The sequence below is a fragment of the Limulus polyphemus genome, unplaced genomic scaffold (genome assembly GCF_000517525.1).
Source record: "Limulus polyphemus unplaced genomic scaffold, Limulus_polyphemus-2.1.2 Scaffold4011, whole genome shotgun sequence".
In the NCBI taxonomy this organism is placed as follows: domain Eukaryota; kingdom Metazoa; phylum Arthropoda; class Merostomata; order Xiphosura; family Limulidae; genus Limulus; species Limulus polyphemus.
This window is the reverse complement of record NW_013669621.1, coordinates 60,649-78,245: the sequence shown is the minus strand read 5'-3', so window position 1 is coordinate 78,245 and position 17,597 is coordinate 60,649. Positions and strand designations below refer to the sequence as shown.

General features: G+C 32.2%; 1 protein-coding gene across 2 annotated transcripts in view; it reads right to left on the bottom strand.

The window, feature by feature from the left end:
* The window catches only part of LOC111088559 (cilia- and flagella-associated protein 58-like), a 28,078-nt gene extending 10,758 nt beyond the window's left edge, over positions 1 to 17,320 (bottom strand). The window contains exons 1-6 of one of the 2 annotated variants that reach the window (XM_022399047.1): positions 17,222 to 17,320; positions 12,725 to 12,811; positions 11,362 to 11,577; positions 7,046 to 7,191; positions 3,468 to 3,624; positions 2,387 to 2,581 (exon numbers count right to left, since the gene is read on the bottom strand). In XM_022399047.1, the coding sequence (XP_022254755.1) occupies positions 2,387 to 2,581; positions 3,468 to 3,624; positions 7,046 to 7,191; positions 11,362 to 11,577; positions 12,725 to 12,811; positions 17,222 to 17,230 (810 nt within the window). In that variant the 5' untranslated portion in view covers positions 17,231 to 17,320. The remainder of the gene's footprint in view (positions 1 to 2,386; positions 2,582 to 3,467; positions 3,625 to 7,045; positions 7,192 to 11,361; positions 11,578 to 12,724; positions 12,812 to 17,221) is intronic. The other variant, XM_022399048.1, reaches the window with a different exon arrangement.
* Positions 17,321 to 17,597: the final 277 nt, after the last annotated feature.

The following is a 17,597-nucleotide window of genomic DNA, read 5'->3' as shown; positions in this document are numbered from 1 at the left end:
ATTAATGGCCTAAACATCGGAATAATGAAGAACACATGCCAGGAGGAGAAGGAAATAGGTCTTAAGGGAAAGATGGTACATGGAACACATAGTAATGGGTTCAAAGGGAGAACCAGACAGGGCATCAAGAACAACATTGAGATCCAAATCTGGAAGAACAAAAGGACGTCGAGAACAAACAAAACAAAAGGGGGAAATAATTGGGGAGGTGAAAGCTTTACAGAATTATGAGAAATGGAATGTGTTTGACAGAGCAGCCCAATAACTAGCAACTGTTAACATGGACAAACCCTGATCAAACAACCAGGTAAAGAACTGGGACACATGAGGAACAGAATGAAGGGAAGGATGGAAGCCACGGCAAAAGGACCACCATCTAAATGTAGACCAACATCTTTGGTGCATGAACAATAAGAAGGCCTGGATTGTACAGGTAAGGAAAGATGCTACACAAAGAGTGAGTCCCTGAGCTGAGGTGAGGGACCAGACAAAAGCTACGTGTAAAGAAGGAGTTTGGTGATGTCTGGATGAAATACATCTAATTGCAGTAATTGGAAGAGCAACCTGGACAGAGTTAAGGGCAGGAGAAACCATGTGTGAGCCATCCAATATGGAGCAACTAGCAAAACACGACAAGGGGTGGTCTGGACGATGGAAATGACACTGAAAATTAGTCTGAGAGGAGGGTAGGCATATAGATGAATGCCCCTCCAATCCTAATTGAAAGCATCCACTTACAGAGCAGACGGATGTGGAACAGGAGACCAAAAGAAAGGTAGTTTGGTATTCCAGTAAATGGCAAATGCATATATATGTGGTTTTCCTAGGTGAGATAACACCGACTGAAATAATTGATGATAGAACTTGGTTTAGATGAGACAAGCAACCAGCCACCAGATTCATAATTCTGGGAACATGACATGCTAAGATGGTTATATTATAATCCTGGGCCCAGTACAGGAGGTCGAGTGTCTGAAACACAGAGACTTGAACTTCGTTCCCCCTTGTTTGGTGATAAGCTGACAACAGTGGAATTATCAGAATCACCAACTACCCCCAGAAGAGTGGGAGGAAATCAGATATAGCCCAAAGAACAGCCAAAATTTAGAGGAGGTTCATATGGAATGTAGTTTCTATGACTGACCACTGCATCCAAATCTCCCTGGATTTGAAATTCCCCAACCTATCAAGGAAGCATCTGTGAACAGGTAAGTGTCAGGATAAGGCAGAGGAATGAGAACCCTTACTGTGGTCATTTCCCTGTCAAGCCACCATGGAAAGTCGGCCCTAATCTCAGGAGAGAGGGAGATAGGATGCAAGCACATGGTGTGAAGTAAATACACACATCTATACAATGTGATGCCAATCGAGAAAGTAAGGATTGTGCTAGAAGAGTAGAGGGAGCTACTTGTACTAGTACAGTTGGTGCAGTATGATTGGTGGAGGGCAGTCACATGATATACACGTTCTGAAATGGTGTTCTATCAGTGAAAATTTTTTTAGCAATGCTTAGAGGGCAAATCAAAGTCGAGATAGCTTTGGGTGAGAGAAGGTAGTACCATTTTGGAAGTAATTCTACACAAAACTCTTATTTGCATTATAAATCACTAACGATATTCAGTAAATTTTAGGAACATATGACTGTAATTAAAGGAAGATGTATAAAAATGTTTCAACCACACTATATCTTCTATATCCAGTGTTGGAAAAGCTTTTCGCCCAATACCAGAGCTCATCAGGCAGGCTAAGATTATGACAGACAAAGGCAGTGGTTTATCATTACATAACTCTTCACAGAACTGATATACCAATCATCTACTACATCAGAGCCTCAGAGATCTGTGCATGCACTGTAAATTACAGGTTTGTTCATGTCTTGTTCACTGACAGTTGCTAAGACAACACCGGCTGACTCACATACATTGCAGGACATACTACAGTTTGATATTCAAAGAAGTGTTGGACACATCCAGACAAAGCTAGGTTGTCCATGAAATTCTTTCATCTCCATAAGAGAACCTTATTGTCAATTGTATACACTAGACAGTACCAACTAAAATACTAGTATTCAGCTAGAATAATTAAATGATCCTCTGCTAAAATATTGTTATTGCATCCTACTGAATCAGTAATTTGTTTAACCCTTTTCTAAAATTTCATATTGAAGCTAATTAACCTTGTCATTTAAATAAATATACAAACTATTTGGCAGCTGAATATTTGGTTAATTGGTTGAGTGACTTTGCTCAATATTCAATAGCTGGCTGAAACACTATCTGTTACATTTCTATTTTAAAATAATCAAAAGTATTTTATACAACAAAATTAATAATGAAATTTCATACTTTTATTTAACCAAAAATATAAGTAAAATGAAGCAGTCTACCTTAAGTTCTTTTACTTGATTTTCTAACTTGGATAAAGCTTCTTTTCCATTTATAACCTGCTGTTCCAGAGACTTTTTTTCTGCTTCTTTAGCTTCAATTTCTTCCTTAGCTTGCCGCAAATCTCGTTCACCTCTTTCTTTCCTACGCTGTTCTTTCTGTATCTCTGTATTCACCAGTTGAAGATTCTGTTGTAGCTATAAGTGAAAAGAAAAACACATACAAAATTAAATCTCAAACTCCAAACAATAGCATAAACTAATTACAATATCTTTTTTGAAAGACTATTTTACTGTTCAAACATTTTGCACACGAATAACAACCGTTTAGGTATGATTTGAAGTAAGTAGGTGAAACTTAATTTTATTTATGTCACTACACACCATAATTGAAGCAAAGAAATTTTTAACACTATGTATATTTATCTATTTTAACACTAAATAGTTTATTATTATTTGTTTATCTTTACTTTAATTCACCTACTCGTCATTCAGCTAGTTAATTTTCTTGAAGTATGGAAAAATGTGGGCCAGCTCATTCAGATCTTAACTCAAGATCTTTTTTAAATACATCAAAATAATTTCATTAGATAAGTTTGAAAGATGGGAATCTAAAATTACTAATTTCTCGTTCAGTGTATCCTTATTTCTGGCTTCTTTTATACATTATTTAATCTATACTTTTAAAAGAAACTCATGCCAAGACAATCTGGTTGTGTGGAAAAATGGTTTAACAGCTGAAACATCTACAAGTTAAAGAGAGGGTTACACTTCCTTATTTTCCTTTGATCTTAATATTAATATTTGGATTCCATCTTAATGTACTGGTTTAATAGAGCTAATAAACAAACAATAATTATCTAAAACTTTAGTCTGCCTTGAATATCAATATCCCTTTAATAAGAATTTGATGACCTTTTATAGGTTGCTAATGTTTGTAGTATTACTAAAGTACCAACATCATCATTATGAAAAAAACAAAAACATATTATTAGAAAATTTTTCAGAGTATTAATAAGAAAAAAATTACTGATTATTATAGCAGAGTAGTTGTTTTTATGGTTGTGGCAAACATTTATTTTACCTCTTGTACTTTTAATTCTTTTTCATTCCGTTCTTTCTCAAGGGTGGAATAATTTTGTGAAAGCTCTGTCGCTTGTTTTCTCAGCTGAACAACCTCGACCAACAACTTATCTTTTTCTTGTACCAATTTTTCTTTCATGTGTAGAAGTTCTGTAACACTACAAGAATGTGATGGTATTTTACTGTACACATCTGTTTATTTATAGATAGATAAGCATGCAATGAATATAAAACACAAAAAAGGATTAAATTAGCACAGGAGTAATGGAAAAAAAAGTAATATAATACTAATGTTATCTCTTTATTTTTTGCTTCCTCCTTCACAGCTTCACATCAAAATTAAAGCTTTTTCAAATGTGAAAATAACTTATTTATATGACCAGCGTAGACCATTAATAACTGGCTGATATACCTGTTCAATGCATGGGGAAGACGTAGAGATGTTAGAACCCATTTACATGTCTTTCAGCATCAATTTTTCTTCGTTGATTTTGTTTTTCATTTGACCGTGTCAATTGTTTTCCCTCTGCTTCAGTTATTCTAACTTTTGCTAAGATTTTTTGATTTTGTTTTGCCATCCATTTACTTTTTCTTTCTCTTGCTAAACAGCATTTACTTTCTTCCATGTTTTTGAACTATTTTTACTTTTATACAGAATTTTAGTTCAGAATCTATTTCACAGATGTTGCTAGAAGTGTTCAATTGAAATGAAAAGCTGAGGTGGCTTGATGCCATAAACATGCCATCTTTTAATTTGAATGTTAAGCAATATCTTAAATCTACGATTTAATATATAATGGTATTGAATGAGCTTACTCTAAAGATGATCATTTATAAAACAACATAAAATCCTGACTTCACTGGAATTCGAACACAATACTTCCACATGTGAGTTGAACACTGTAACCACTGAGCCACTTTGACATCCAGTGTTTTAAAATATCATGATATTCGTGTTTTTCAAAATATTATTGAAAGAGCTTGCTCTAAACATGATTACGTAATTAAAAAAAATGATAAGTCCCAACTGTAGTGGTAGTTGAACGTGAGACTTTTGCTTGAGATTTAAACACCCTAACTACTGAAGCAATTTGAGAATTACCAACAGATAGTGGCTTTATATAAGTAGATATGCACATGTTGAATTTCAATCACAGGTTTTATTCAATCATTCCAAAGATGATGTTGAAAGATTTAATGTCACAGGATCATTCATTGAAAATGATTGGTCATCAGAAAGAATGCAATATTTCCCTGTTAGTAAGAGCATCCACCCACTTGATGTTTTCTTTTTTTATGCTGTTTCACTAAGAATGAATTGAAAAGTACACTTCATTTTTAAGAGAAAAAAACCATAGTTAGCATCATGACATCCTATGTGATAAAAAATAACGGCTGACTTGAAGGTAAATGTCTCTTAACAGCTTTAGCAGTATGAAACTAACCTTAACTGATACTTTCTTACAATGCCTTAAGAAAATGACACGGTTGTATTCCAAATAAACCATTTGTTTTCAGCTGTGCTCCAATGACATCAAACAAGGTATTTATGAATAAACATCTTTGGAACATAAGAACATATTCTCTCAATTATACACTCAATAAAGTCACACACAGTAGTACTTCAATAGGTATAGCTTTCAGTATTAAGTTCAATCATGATTACTAATGTAAAATTGGGATACATCAGCTGGTGAATAGTATTGTGGCAGAAATGATTAGTTGACAATTTAGTCTGAGAAGAATACATACTTTTAAATTAATTAACAAGGCTATTAATCATTACCATCCAATTACACAATAACGATATTATTATCTAATATCTACTAATGTTGAGAAGTGGAAATAACTATTATAGTATAAGCATATTGTATATCATTATTACGTATCATATTCCTTACATATATATTCCAAACATTTTTTTAATGAAAAACGGTGTACATATAAATATCCTACTGATAGCTGTTGTAAGTAGTTCATATACTGAACACTTGCCTAATTATTTTGTGTACCCGAGTTATTATTTGAACTATATGACTGTATATAAAATGACTCAAATGTCATGTACTCCTTATATAAACTGAACTTAGAGTCATGTAAAATTCACAAAGAAGAACAGACTACGTGAACTACTGGAAGATCGCTACACACAAGTGTAACATTTCAAGCTAGATGGCTTGTTGCTGGGGCTGGTGTTACCAACCTGATTAGTGACATTTAAATCTGATGATATAACTTATTGTAAATTGTTTTGTTTTTTTGTGGTCTATTACTTAATGTCAATTCTATAATCAAATATAGCTTTGCCTTGATTTGCATAAAGGGAAATATATTGACTCAACTGTCTCTCTCATTTTGAGTTAGTTTTTTATGTTACTTTTCTGTGTTCTATTCCTGGTTTGTGAAGAAGGCCAATGTTATTTGTTTAGTCCACTATAAGTTTCAGAAATTAATTTTTTGAAAATTAGAATTAACAGGCATATCCTGATAACTTATAAATTTAGGCTTATTCTTAAGCAGAATCACTTTAATTCTATTAATTTCTAAAAAATGGTTTACAAGTAATTTATCTCAATAGGTGAAATCATAAAGCTATTGAAGAAAATATTTTCTTTCATTCTTTCTTTGGGTAAGTGTATTGTGAGAACCGTTATTTATAGTAATAACCACAATGGGATACTTTTACTGAGTTTATTCTTTTCATTTACCTTGATAAATTTCTCTAACAACTTGTTCTACACCTGATCTTTTTTCAAACAGTAAATTATTTGTCCAGAAAATTCCAGACCACAGAAAGCTGAAATAGATCAGCAGCTTATTACTAATTTTCCAAAATAAGTGTTTCCATATAGCTCTTGAAACGATATAATCATGAAAGAGCTCATAAAATTTTTCTTTGTAATAATTATAGTCATGTTTATTTAATTCCCCAGTACTGTTATTTAAATTTAATTGATCTTTAATCACAAAAAAATCAACATTGAATGTATTATAATAATCTTAGATCAGACATCTTATATAATATAATTATTCAAACAATCCTTATGATATTGTAAAATTATTATTGCATGAGTTGATTGAATGACTTCACTACAAAGAAAATAAATGTGATAAGAACATTCGTAAATGTGTAGCTCTTTTGAAGAAAGATTCTTTTGATCAAACATTTATAATAACAACTACACCAAACATTGCAAATAATGTATTAACTTTCTACATTGAAATTATTTGTAAAAAAAGCCAAGATAAATTAATTTCTCACATACAGTTTGTACTGTCAACACCATGCTGAGTATCAAAACAAGAGGTTCTTTATAGCATTCACGAATGAAAGATTTTGTGAAGCAACAACATATGACCTTCCAAGACAGTTGAGCTCAACATATGCACTGAAAAAGTCAACACCCTCCCAAACTTTTAATTATAACAACTAAAACAGAATTATACATGTATATCTACTCAGAAACTTATGTTCATTGATATAAATCATTGTGATTTCTTAGTTATTCTGACATCTTTCATATATTTTATAGTCTATTCATATGCCAATATAATTTTTCCATTTGAAAATATACACACTTTTTGTCAGGTTTCTGAAGAATACTGCCTTTCTCTGCTAATTTGGTCAAATTAGATATTTCAACTTTCAGCATTTGTATAGTTTCTCTTCCACGCTGTTCTTTTTCACGTGCTCCATCAACTAATTTCCAAGCTTTCTCTAATTCCTTTAGTACAAATAAATAAGATAAAATGCAATTAGAAAACATATAAAACTCGAGAAAAGAAAAGAAAATGATTTATAAAAAATGTTTTCATATACAGTACCTTGCAAAAGTATTCACCTCCAATCAATAATGTCACATTTAACAAATAACGTAAACAATTTTTTTAATGAACTTGTTTTTATTCAAAAACTCTAATGATCAAACGTAACACTGTTACGTGTAAAAGAGGTTGAATGTCAGCAATACCTGCAAAGAAAATATATAAATTGAAATTTGATGATTACATAAGTATTCAGCTTTCTAAGTCAGTACTTATTGGAAGTACCTTTGGTAGCAATTACTGCTGTGAGTCTTTTTGAATAGGTCTCTACCAGCTTTGCATAATTGGATGGTGTGATTCTTGCACATTCTTCCTCCAATTTTGACAAGTTCATTGGGGATCATTGATGGAGTGCAATTTTCAAGACTCGCCATAAACTTTTCATTGGATTCAACCAAGGACTTTGAGTTGAATACTCCAGGACATTCACTTTTTTATTTTGAAACCACTCAAGTGTGGCTTTGGCCTGCTGAAATGTGAATTTTCGACCCAGTTTTAGATTCTTGGCAAACTCAAGCATGTTTTTCTCTATGATTCCCCTATTCTTTATACCATCCATCTTCCCCACAATCCTGACAAGCTTCCCTGTCCCTACTGATGGAAGTCATAACATGATGCTGCCACCACCATGCTAGGCAGTTGGGATGGTGTTGACTGGGTAATGTTCTGTGTTGGGCTTGCACCAGACAAAACATATTGAATTTGGACCAGAAAGCTCAATTTTTGTCTCATCTGACCACAAAACCTTCTGCTACATGTCTGCAGTATCATTTACATGCTTTGTTGCAAACTCCATATGGGATTTAAAATGATTCTTTCTCAGTAATGGCTTCTTTCTTGCCACTCGGCCACACAGGCCTGCTTTGTGTAAGGACTGGGATATTGTCGATGTATGGACACTGACTCCAATCTCAGACATGGAACTTTGGAAATTTCTTAAAGTCACTTTTGGCTTCACAGTGGCATCCCTAACCAATTTCCTACTTGCCTGGCTGCTTAGTTTGGAAGGGCAGCTTGATCTGGGTAACTGTAACTGGGTGGTATGAAGCACATTCCACTTCTTAATGATGGACTTACCATACTCAAAGGGATAATCAGCGACTTTGAAATTTTCTTGTAACCTTCTCTTGATCAATGCTTCTCAACCACTTTAACCCTGACTTGTTTGGAAAGCTCCTTGGTCTTCATGGTCGGGTTATTGTATCACTATATGAGTTGTGGCTTCAACAGATGCATTTACTCTGAAGTCAAGTTAATCCACTTTGATTACACACAGACAAGAGACCATTACACTAATTTTGTGACCTTTCAAACTAATCTTTTGCACCTGAACTGATTTAGGGTTGCTGTAGCAAAGGGGTTGAATACATATACAATTGAAAATATCCAAGTTTTCTTATAATATCATTGGTTTTTTTAGCTTTCTCAGTTTGGAGTAGCTTATGTAGACCATAAATATAAAGTCCCGTTTGAAAGTTTCATGACTGCAAGCTCAGTTGGCAACAACATGTTGAACATTGCAGGGGGTGAATACTTTTGCAAGACACTGTATGCTGATTTCACTTTTTCAATGCAAATATATGGGCAATCTGATTTCAAAAGGTCATACGTACAAAAATATAGCTAACTCAAAAGTACTGCAATAGGAAATCCTATAGTTACCTGCTGTGATTATATATTTTTAACATAATTTCTAAGGAAATAAAGCAAAAAAATATAACATTGCTACAAAAACTATTTTATACTACAATATCATCACTCTGACAAAAAAATATAAAAAGATAAAATGATTCACAGGAAAGTTGCCTATAGAAACTTATGTATAAGGAACGTTATAATTTTTCTAAACTGAAAATATATTTCCAACAGGTACTTACATACATAGCTATTCTCATTCAGTGCTGCCCTCTATTTGAAATTTTTTTCACATGCCACATGCCTTTCACTCCCATGTACCCTTCAGTTCACATGGTTTAACTGATTCTTGCATGCAAATTATCATGTGACAAAACCTTCACCAATAGATGTGCCCCACTCACATGTGACTCATGTGAATCCCTCTATGCTATTCTTCCTATTTATCACTTTGAGTTTAGGAAGAAACCTAAGTACTGGTGGACAGTGGGAAGGAAAGGTGAGAAGTGTGAGTAAGAAGTAAGTACCTGTCAGAAATATATTTTTAGGGTAGGAAAATTATAAATTTCGACAAGGTACCTTACTTCTGCTCAAATACATAGCTAGAAACTCACATTGAATAGGTGGTGAAACCAGTGCAAGGGAGAAAGTAGAAGCATCCTTAAAAAGCATCCAAAGGACACCCTCATGAAGGAACCCTCTAATAAGAGGATTCTACGTGAGAGATTTCACCACTTCTGTACTAGGTATAATCTTTGCACAGATGGGGAAAAGGTGAGACAGACCTGAGCAGACAATTATGAGGAGCACATCCCAATGGGAGAGAAAACAGTTGGACGGTGATCCTAACCACAATATATTATAAATTCAATTTCCCTGATGAACAAAATGTGGGTAAAAGAAAGGATGTACCCCAGGGTGTAGAGTGGCTAGGACACGACAGACTGTACGCAGCAAGTCAACTGTGTCCAAAACTCAACTGCTGGAAACAGATATCTATGCAGGGGGGAGTAGGACAAAGATCATACCATCAGTAAGTCAACTGCAATACAAAATTCAACTGCTGGGAAATGACATCCATGTGGGGATAGGAAAGAGGATCATACCATCTTCATCTCAAGTTCAGTCAACCAGAGGGAAAAATTCCCACCACCGATTAGGTAACAGGGCTCATGTGAGCAGGGCAAAATATATACATTCCACTCAAACCAAACAGACCAGACCATCTCAAATGCAGTAACGTCCTAAGCATAAAGACAGAGGAAGAGTGGAGCAACTAACGAGTGCACCCACAGTGATTCACAACACCAGAGCAGTGCAACCGAAGCAAAATGAGTGAGGCACCAGGCACCCCTGAACATATGTGAGGACTTATGGTGATTGGTTCAGCTGTAAATACAAAACTCAACTGCTCAGAACCGACTTCCAGTTGGGGTAGGATGAGGGATCCATGAAAAACAAATGATCAACCAATGATGAAAGAGTTGATTGCTGTCTTACAGATTCCACTCGGGATTCCAAAGTCACTGGCAGATCTCCAAATACTAACCAATGGAAAAACGAAGCCAGACATAAATCCCTAGATAAGGAGAAGGCAAACGAACGTGGGATAAAACCACATCTTTCCCTCAAAGATCCCAACAACAGAGGAATCACATGTATAAAGAAAGAGCTGAAGTCGACAAATGTACCAACAAGGATGTAATTAGGGTAAATGTATCCTCTGAAAAACCCTCAGGATCTTAGGGGATCACCTCAAAGAGGAGGTGTATGGTGTACAAATACTATAAGATAAGATGTGAGGATAAGACGAGGTCAAGAAAATTGGGCTTGGGACAAAATAACTGGACAATCAGGGCTCCTCAATGGGTAAAATGGATTCCAGTTGCTGAGAATCAAAGAATGGAAAATCGGCCTGATGGTAGGCTAAAGCAAACTGATTGAAGCCTGCAGAAGGCAAGGCAAGCAGAAGTAAGGTATCTTGTCAGAATTAACCTTTAAGAAATTCATTCTTGTACATTGTTCACTGACTGGACCTTGTCACATTACTTTCTTCTGAAATAATATTTTCAACTAAAGGTTTACACATGGCAGAAACAAAAATAAATGTATTAATCAATTTAATACTTCCTTGGTGAATACAAAAAAATACATAGATGTATATACTATTAGGCTTCTTAAAAAATTAAACAATCAAACAATATATTGACCCCCAGCTAACCTACTTTCCTTCATTCTAGAAAGCAATTTAATCAATTATCAAAAATGTTGTACAAATTTATATTCTAAGTGTAATGAAATTTATTAAAGAAACACTTAAATGTGTAACAAAGTATGTATTTGTTAGCTGATTATTTCTAATTCATCCAATACTTTTTCAAAATTAAACTATGAAAAATTAAGCATAATTTATACTAAAAACATGTAAAAATTACCCTTTTCAATGATTCTATAGTTATTTTATCCTCTTCTGATAGTTTTAAAGCTGCAGCAACTTTAGAACCATTGGCAGCAATTTCTGCATTCAACTCACGACATTTCTGCATCAAACGTTTCTCATTTTCATGAGATTTATATAATACTTCATGAAGTTTTTCATATTCACCTCGAAACTTATCAAATTTTTTATCTCCTGCTATGTTTTTGAGAACCTGTAAATTCAAACTCTCATTATAAAATTTTACAAGAAAATGTTTATATCTGTCTATCATAGCACATGATAGATATATCAGTTTAACATAAAATACAAGAATTTCATTATCTTGTAGTATCTGTATGGCAATATGCATTTTCTTGGCTATTATATATGACGCAGTCATGGACTACTAATGTTTCTAAATATTTTTATACCATACAATATCAAAATACAGTACCCTTTCTTGCTTATATAAAAGCCAAAAAATAATGAAATGAGTTAATATATGCCATGATTTTATGGAAACTTTCTTCAGGAATAACAAAATACACACCAAAAATAAAATATTATCCAAATGATGAATGTGAATACTTTCATTTTGATATAAGAACTTATTATCTGAATATGAAACATATTGCTAGATGAATTATGAAAATAAGTCTATTCTAAGCATTAAACAGACTGTTATAATTTTTGAATCATATTTTTGTAATCATGTTACACCTGACATTTACTTGAAATCTATGGAATTTTCATGATGAAGGAAGTTTCATATATATATATGTATATATAATTATTTTTTTGTTTGTAAGTTGAATTTCGTTAAATAATTATCTATGAATAACTTTTTTATGATAAGATGTTAATAGTTTTGGCAATAAAAATAGCAAATATACAAGTAACATACAGAAACAGTTTTTGTAGGACTGTTTTTGGATCATAAATTAATAGTATTGGGTGAGTTATACAGATAAGATTGTAATAAGATGGTTAGAATTGTTACAAAATTAGTTTAGAAAACTTAAAAGTTCATAGTTTAGCATTTCATAAAATATCAAAGAGTTAAGTGAGTTATCCTTAGCTAAAATATATTAATTAGGTTTGGTAATAGGGTACAACTAACCCTAGAATTCAAGCACATTTTGGGCCTGTTATGGTCTGGTTAACTTTTTGATATTTCATGTTATACTCCGAGAAAATTTTATTGAAGTCAATATGAAATTTTTAATTATTGGTACTCCTTTGACGAGGAATGCTTTTTTTTAAATAATTCCGTGAGTCCTTTAATTCTTCATCCAACATTATTTTGTGGAAAGTTGAACTGTCTTACATTATTATTTAGTGAATTAGAATCAAACAAAAGCAAACACTTTTTTAAAAACCTTTTGGAATTCCTGTTCCATAGCCTGGAATGCATCATCATCTACAGGTTCACCAACTTTGTCAGCAGTTGGAATCATTTCACTTCCCTGAAGGATAGAATTATTATATTTTATTATCTTAAACTCAAAATTACAACTATATAAATAAATAATATTCACGAGCCTAATATAATTAACATATAACTCAGGCTTATAAAAGAACTTTTTAAATTTTAAGAAGTTGTTTTATTAATGGTGAAACACAATAATATTCTTATTTTAGAAAATGTTATTGGATGTTGATAAAATTTCTTGTTAAAATGAATTACATTATATTATTATGACAGCAGAAGTCACGTGACGCTGGTAACATGTGATGAGTTTCTAGAAGGATCGGGGAACATCACAAATAATCCAGTATTTGCTAGACGCCCTCAATTCCTGTATATAAGCATGCCAGATAAAGCGAGACAATTAATCGGAACTGAAATAGCAGACAGAGAGATTGAAGATATAGACAGATAAGCGAGTCAAGCTGTAAGTAAAGTGTGTAAATCATTCTGAATTATAGCATGTGTTTAAGTTAAAGTGACTGTGGAAATTATGTGTATTGCAAAGTTGAAATGAAAAATAATAAACTAGTTTTATTTAAGAAAGGACTTGTATCGGCTGAAGTTTCTCGGAAAGAATTTCTGCGGAAAATGAACAAACAAGAACAGAGACATAACAAACTGGTGTCAGAAGTGTGATGGATAATATAAAAAAAAGCAAATGAGAAGTGGCAAATCAAACTACGACTTAGCAGATTTGATGGCAGCAATAAAAGAACAGCAAAATAAACAAGAAGAACGAGAAAATAAACAAGAAGAGAGACTACAGCAGTGGTTGGAGGAGAAAGAAAATGAACATGAAGAGAGACTACAGCAGTGGATGGAGGAAAAAGAAAATAAACAAGAAGAAAGTCTCCAACAGTTGAGAGAAAGCCAGCATACACAAAAGGAAAAGATTAGTAAATTTCAAAGCAAACTAGATACATTAAAGGATGATTTATTGTCTTTTACACAAGGAGGATACATTAACCATCAACTTAATCAGCCCCAGACAACAACAAGCCCCTTCCAGTCCCTGCAGCTACACCCTAATGTAGACATTTTTAGTCATGTTAGAAGTCACAACTCAGATATGAATGCCAGCAACAGGGGTGATCTAGTACAAAGGAAGCCACAGGAATTCGATGGGAAGGCACAATTTGAGCTCCTGGTAGAGATGAATGGATGGACAGAGGAGCAGAAAGCAGTGTATCTGGCAATGAGCCTGAACTTCAGTGATACAAGTCCTTTCTTGATTAAAACTAGTTTATTCTTTCTCAGTACAACTTTTTGTAATACACAGAATTTCCACAGTCAGTATGTTTCTCATCATTTTAAACTTAACAACTTTCACAGTGATTCACACACACTTTACTTATGGTGCCTACTGTTTGCTTGACTCAATTATTTATCTCTTCAATCCCACTGGTTTTTCTTGCCTGGCTTATATATCAAAAAAGAGGGCATCTAGCAAACACTCGGACATTTGCGGGGTTCCTCAATAATTCGAGAAACTCCAGTGCACATGCTCCTAGCATCACGCGACTTCCGCTGTCATAACATATTGTTATTGTGTTTGTTTGTTGTTACGCACAAAGTTATGTAGTGAGCTGTTTGTACTCTGTCAAATTTTAGCCTTAGAAGTTGTTGTTGTTTTTACTTCAAGTTTGTTCAGCTTTGGTGATTCAGATGGAGGATTATGATTGGAGATTCTTGGGTTCAATTCCCATTTCCACCAAACTTGCTTACCCTGTATTTGTTATAGCAAAACTATTAAGGCTATTTATTTGCCACCTGTTGCCAACATTCATTTTTTCTTTTGCTTTTATGTACTATGATATGAGGAACACTGTATTAATTGATTAATATAATGAGGCTACTGATTAACTGATTAGCAAATACCACTAACTGCCCAGCTCTATTGCTGTAGCATATAAAAAAGATGTTACTCAGTTCCATATTACAAATATTCACATGTTATAAGTTTCACTAATTGGTATTACTGTTACAATTATTCTTTATAATTACATGTTATAAGTTTTAATAATTAGTATTACTGTTACAATTATTCTTTATAATTACATGTTATTAGTTTCACTAATTGGTCTTACTGTTACAATTATTCTTTATAATTACATGTTATAAATTTCACTAATTGGTATTACTGTTACAATTATTTTTTTAATTACATGTTATAAGTTTCACTAATTGGTATTACTGTTACAATTATTTTTTATAATTACATGTTATAAGTTTCACTAATTGGTATTACCATTACAATTATTCTTTATAATTACATGATATAAGTTTCACTAATAGGTATTACTGTTACAATTATTCTTTATAATTACATGTTATAAATTTTAATAATTAGTATTACTGTTACAATTATTCTTTATAATTACATGTTATAAGTTTCACTAATTGGTATTACTGTTACAATTATTTTTTTAATTACATGTTATAAATTTTAATAATTAGTATTACTGTTACAATTATTCTTTATAATTACATGTTATAAGTTTCACTAATTGGTATTACTGTTACAATTATTCTTTATAATTACATGTTATAAGTTTCACTAATTGGTATTACTGTTACAATTATTCTTTATAATTACATATTATAAGTTTCACTAGTTGGTATTACTGTTACAATGTTTTCAGAAGTTACGGAACTAACTTTTAATGATTTGCAGTGAAAATAATAAAACCAATAGCTACAAGTGTAAACATAAATGTAAAATGATAATAATCTGGGTAAAAAGTGTGATGGTGGTGACCCTAACCTGTTCGTACAGGCCTGTGACAGAGTGTTGACAAAAACAATAGGCTTATACTGTGACACAAATTCAAGAAATAAGAAGTTACACTATACGTATATAAATGAGTGAAAAATAAGAATATTCAATGTAGTTACTGTTGTAACTTATAATACTTTCATACTGTAAACATGAAAAGGTGTGCATGATAATTTTATTTCTACATAGTCTTGTTGTTTCCAGAGCTGAGAGATAGACAGATAAAAAATAAGGATATTTGCTATTAAAAATATTTTAAGATAGATTTTTCTATTTTAATTTATGGAGGCTAGATTTATTGCAAGTGTTTTCATTGCTTGTGAAACTTTCAACTGAGATCTTATAGTTTAATTATTTGTGGTAATTTATGCATTTTTAATAAAGTATCTATTTCTTCTTCCTCAACAAGTCTGTAAGTCACTAACTTCAGTAAAACATCTAATTCATAACAATATGAAGGCTTCTCCATTTAAAAAACCTTTCAAATTCACAAATTAAAAAAAGCTGCATACAAACCTTAAAAATGTAAAACAGGCTAAACCTACAGCACATGGAAATGTACGGGATACAGAAAGTATAATGAGAAGAGGAGAACCATCTATTATACATTTTTTGCATTAAAATGAAAGATTCTTAAAATGTTAAATTAAATTAATGGAATATTTATAAAAAAACATATTAGGAATAACTAAAGTGTATTTACACCTTCATCATAATGATGAAAATCTGACCAATACTAACACAAGAATCACAAAACTGCAAATTCATATATTTAACAGATGTATAATTAACTGTTTCTTTTAGAATTTTTTGTAACTTGATAAATATTCAAACATTCACTAGTATACTTTATCCATTTGGAAATTTGTTTAAAAAAATTATTGTGTTACTTGAACTAAACTCTATCAGTGTAACAAAAAGAGTATTGTTACATGAAATTCAATTATTATATCAAAAATCAAAGGAGAACAAGTTACATTTAAACAATTTAAGAGAGTACATTCAATAGATGGAGGTCACTTCTTACTTACAAAAAAAACAACCCATGCAAAAAAGTTGCTTTTAACATTCATAAACTTATTCAATAAACAATACTTTAAAGTAACAACAAATCTTTAGGTAAGACATTTCATAAGCTTATAACTGTAACAAAAAAGTGGTTTTGTCTATGAAAAAGTTTGATGTAGACTTTAAATGATTATGTTAATTATCCTATTATATTATTTAATGTTTAGATCCTCACTTTCAATATTACCAGTCTCATTTCATAGAATAAAGACCTGAATTACAACACCTTTAACAGTTAACATCAGCATAGGCATGAAAAACAAATATATATATATATATATACACAAAAGGAGATAGGGGGGAGGTAAGTCTAATATATATTCAAAATGATAAAAAACCTAACTAGTGACATAAGCAACAAGGGCTACCCTAACTTCAAGTTCATCTTTGTGATTATTTACACTTTTATTAATTTTAGTTACTTTTAGTTTTACAAAACTTCTTATAATTTTTTAAAATGGATTATGATAACTTGATACTGATAGTGTTACTTGGTTCTATTCATAATTAATATTTTCCCTGTCGAGTTAAACAGAAAATACGAAAATCAATTATCCTCACCCCTCCCATGGTTATTTGTTTATTTAATACTGAAACATCATCGTGAATAGTAAAAGAACAGAAAACTAATTGTTCGGTTATCCACAATAGAGAAAAGGATTTGTGACATAGCAACACAATCAGTTACTAAGGGCGACGGACGATTCAAAATGAAATACAAAACGTTTTACGAAACATATGTCAAATATGTTATGCAAATAATCAAAAAGTATCGTTGTAGAATATAACAGTATTGGCTATACTAAGAAATATTAAAAAATACAGTTCAACTTTTTATTTCATTGGCTTGGAAATTGCTGTTGTTTAAGGCACCTTTTGCACTAAGTTGTCCTGCGGACCTTTTTCACATTTTACTTTTTTTGCTTACCCTATAATT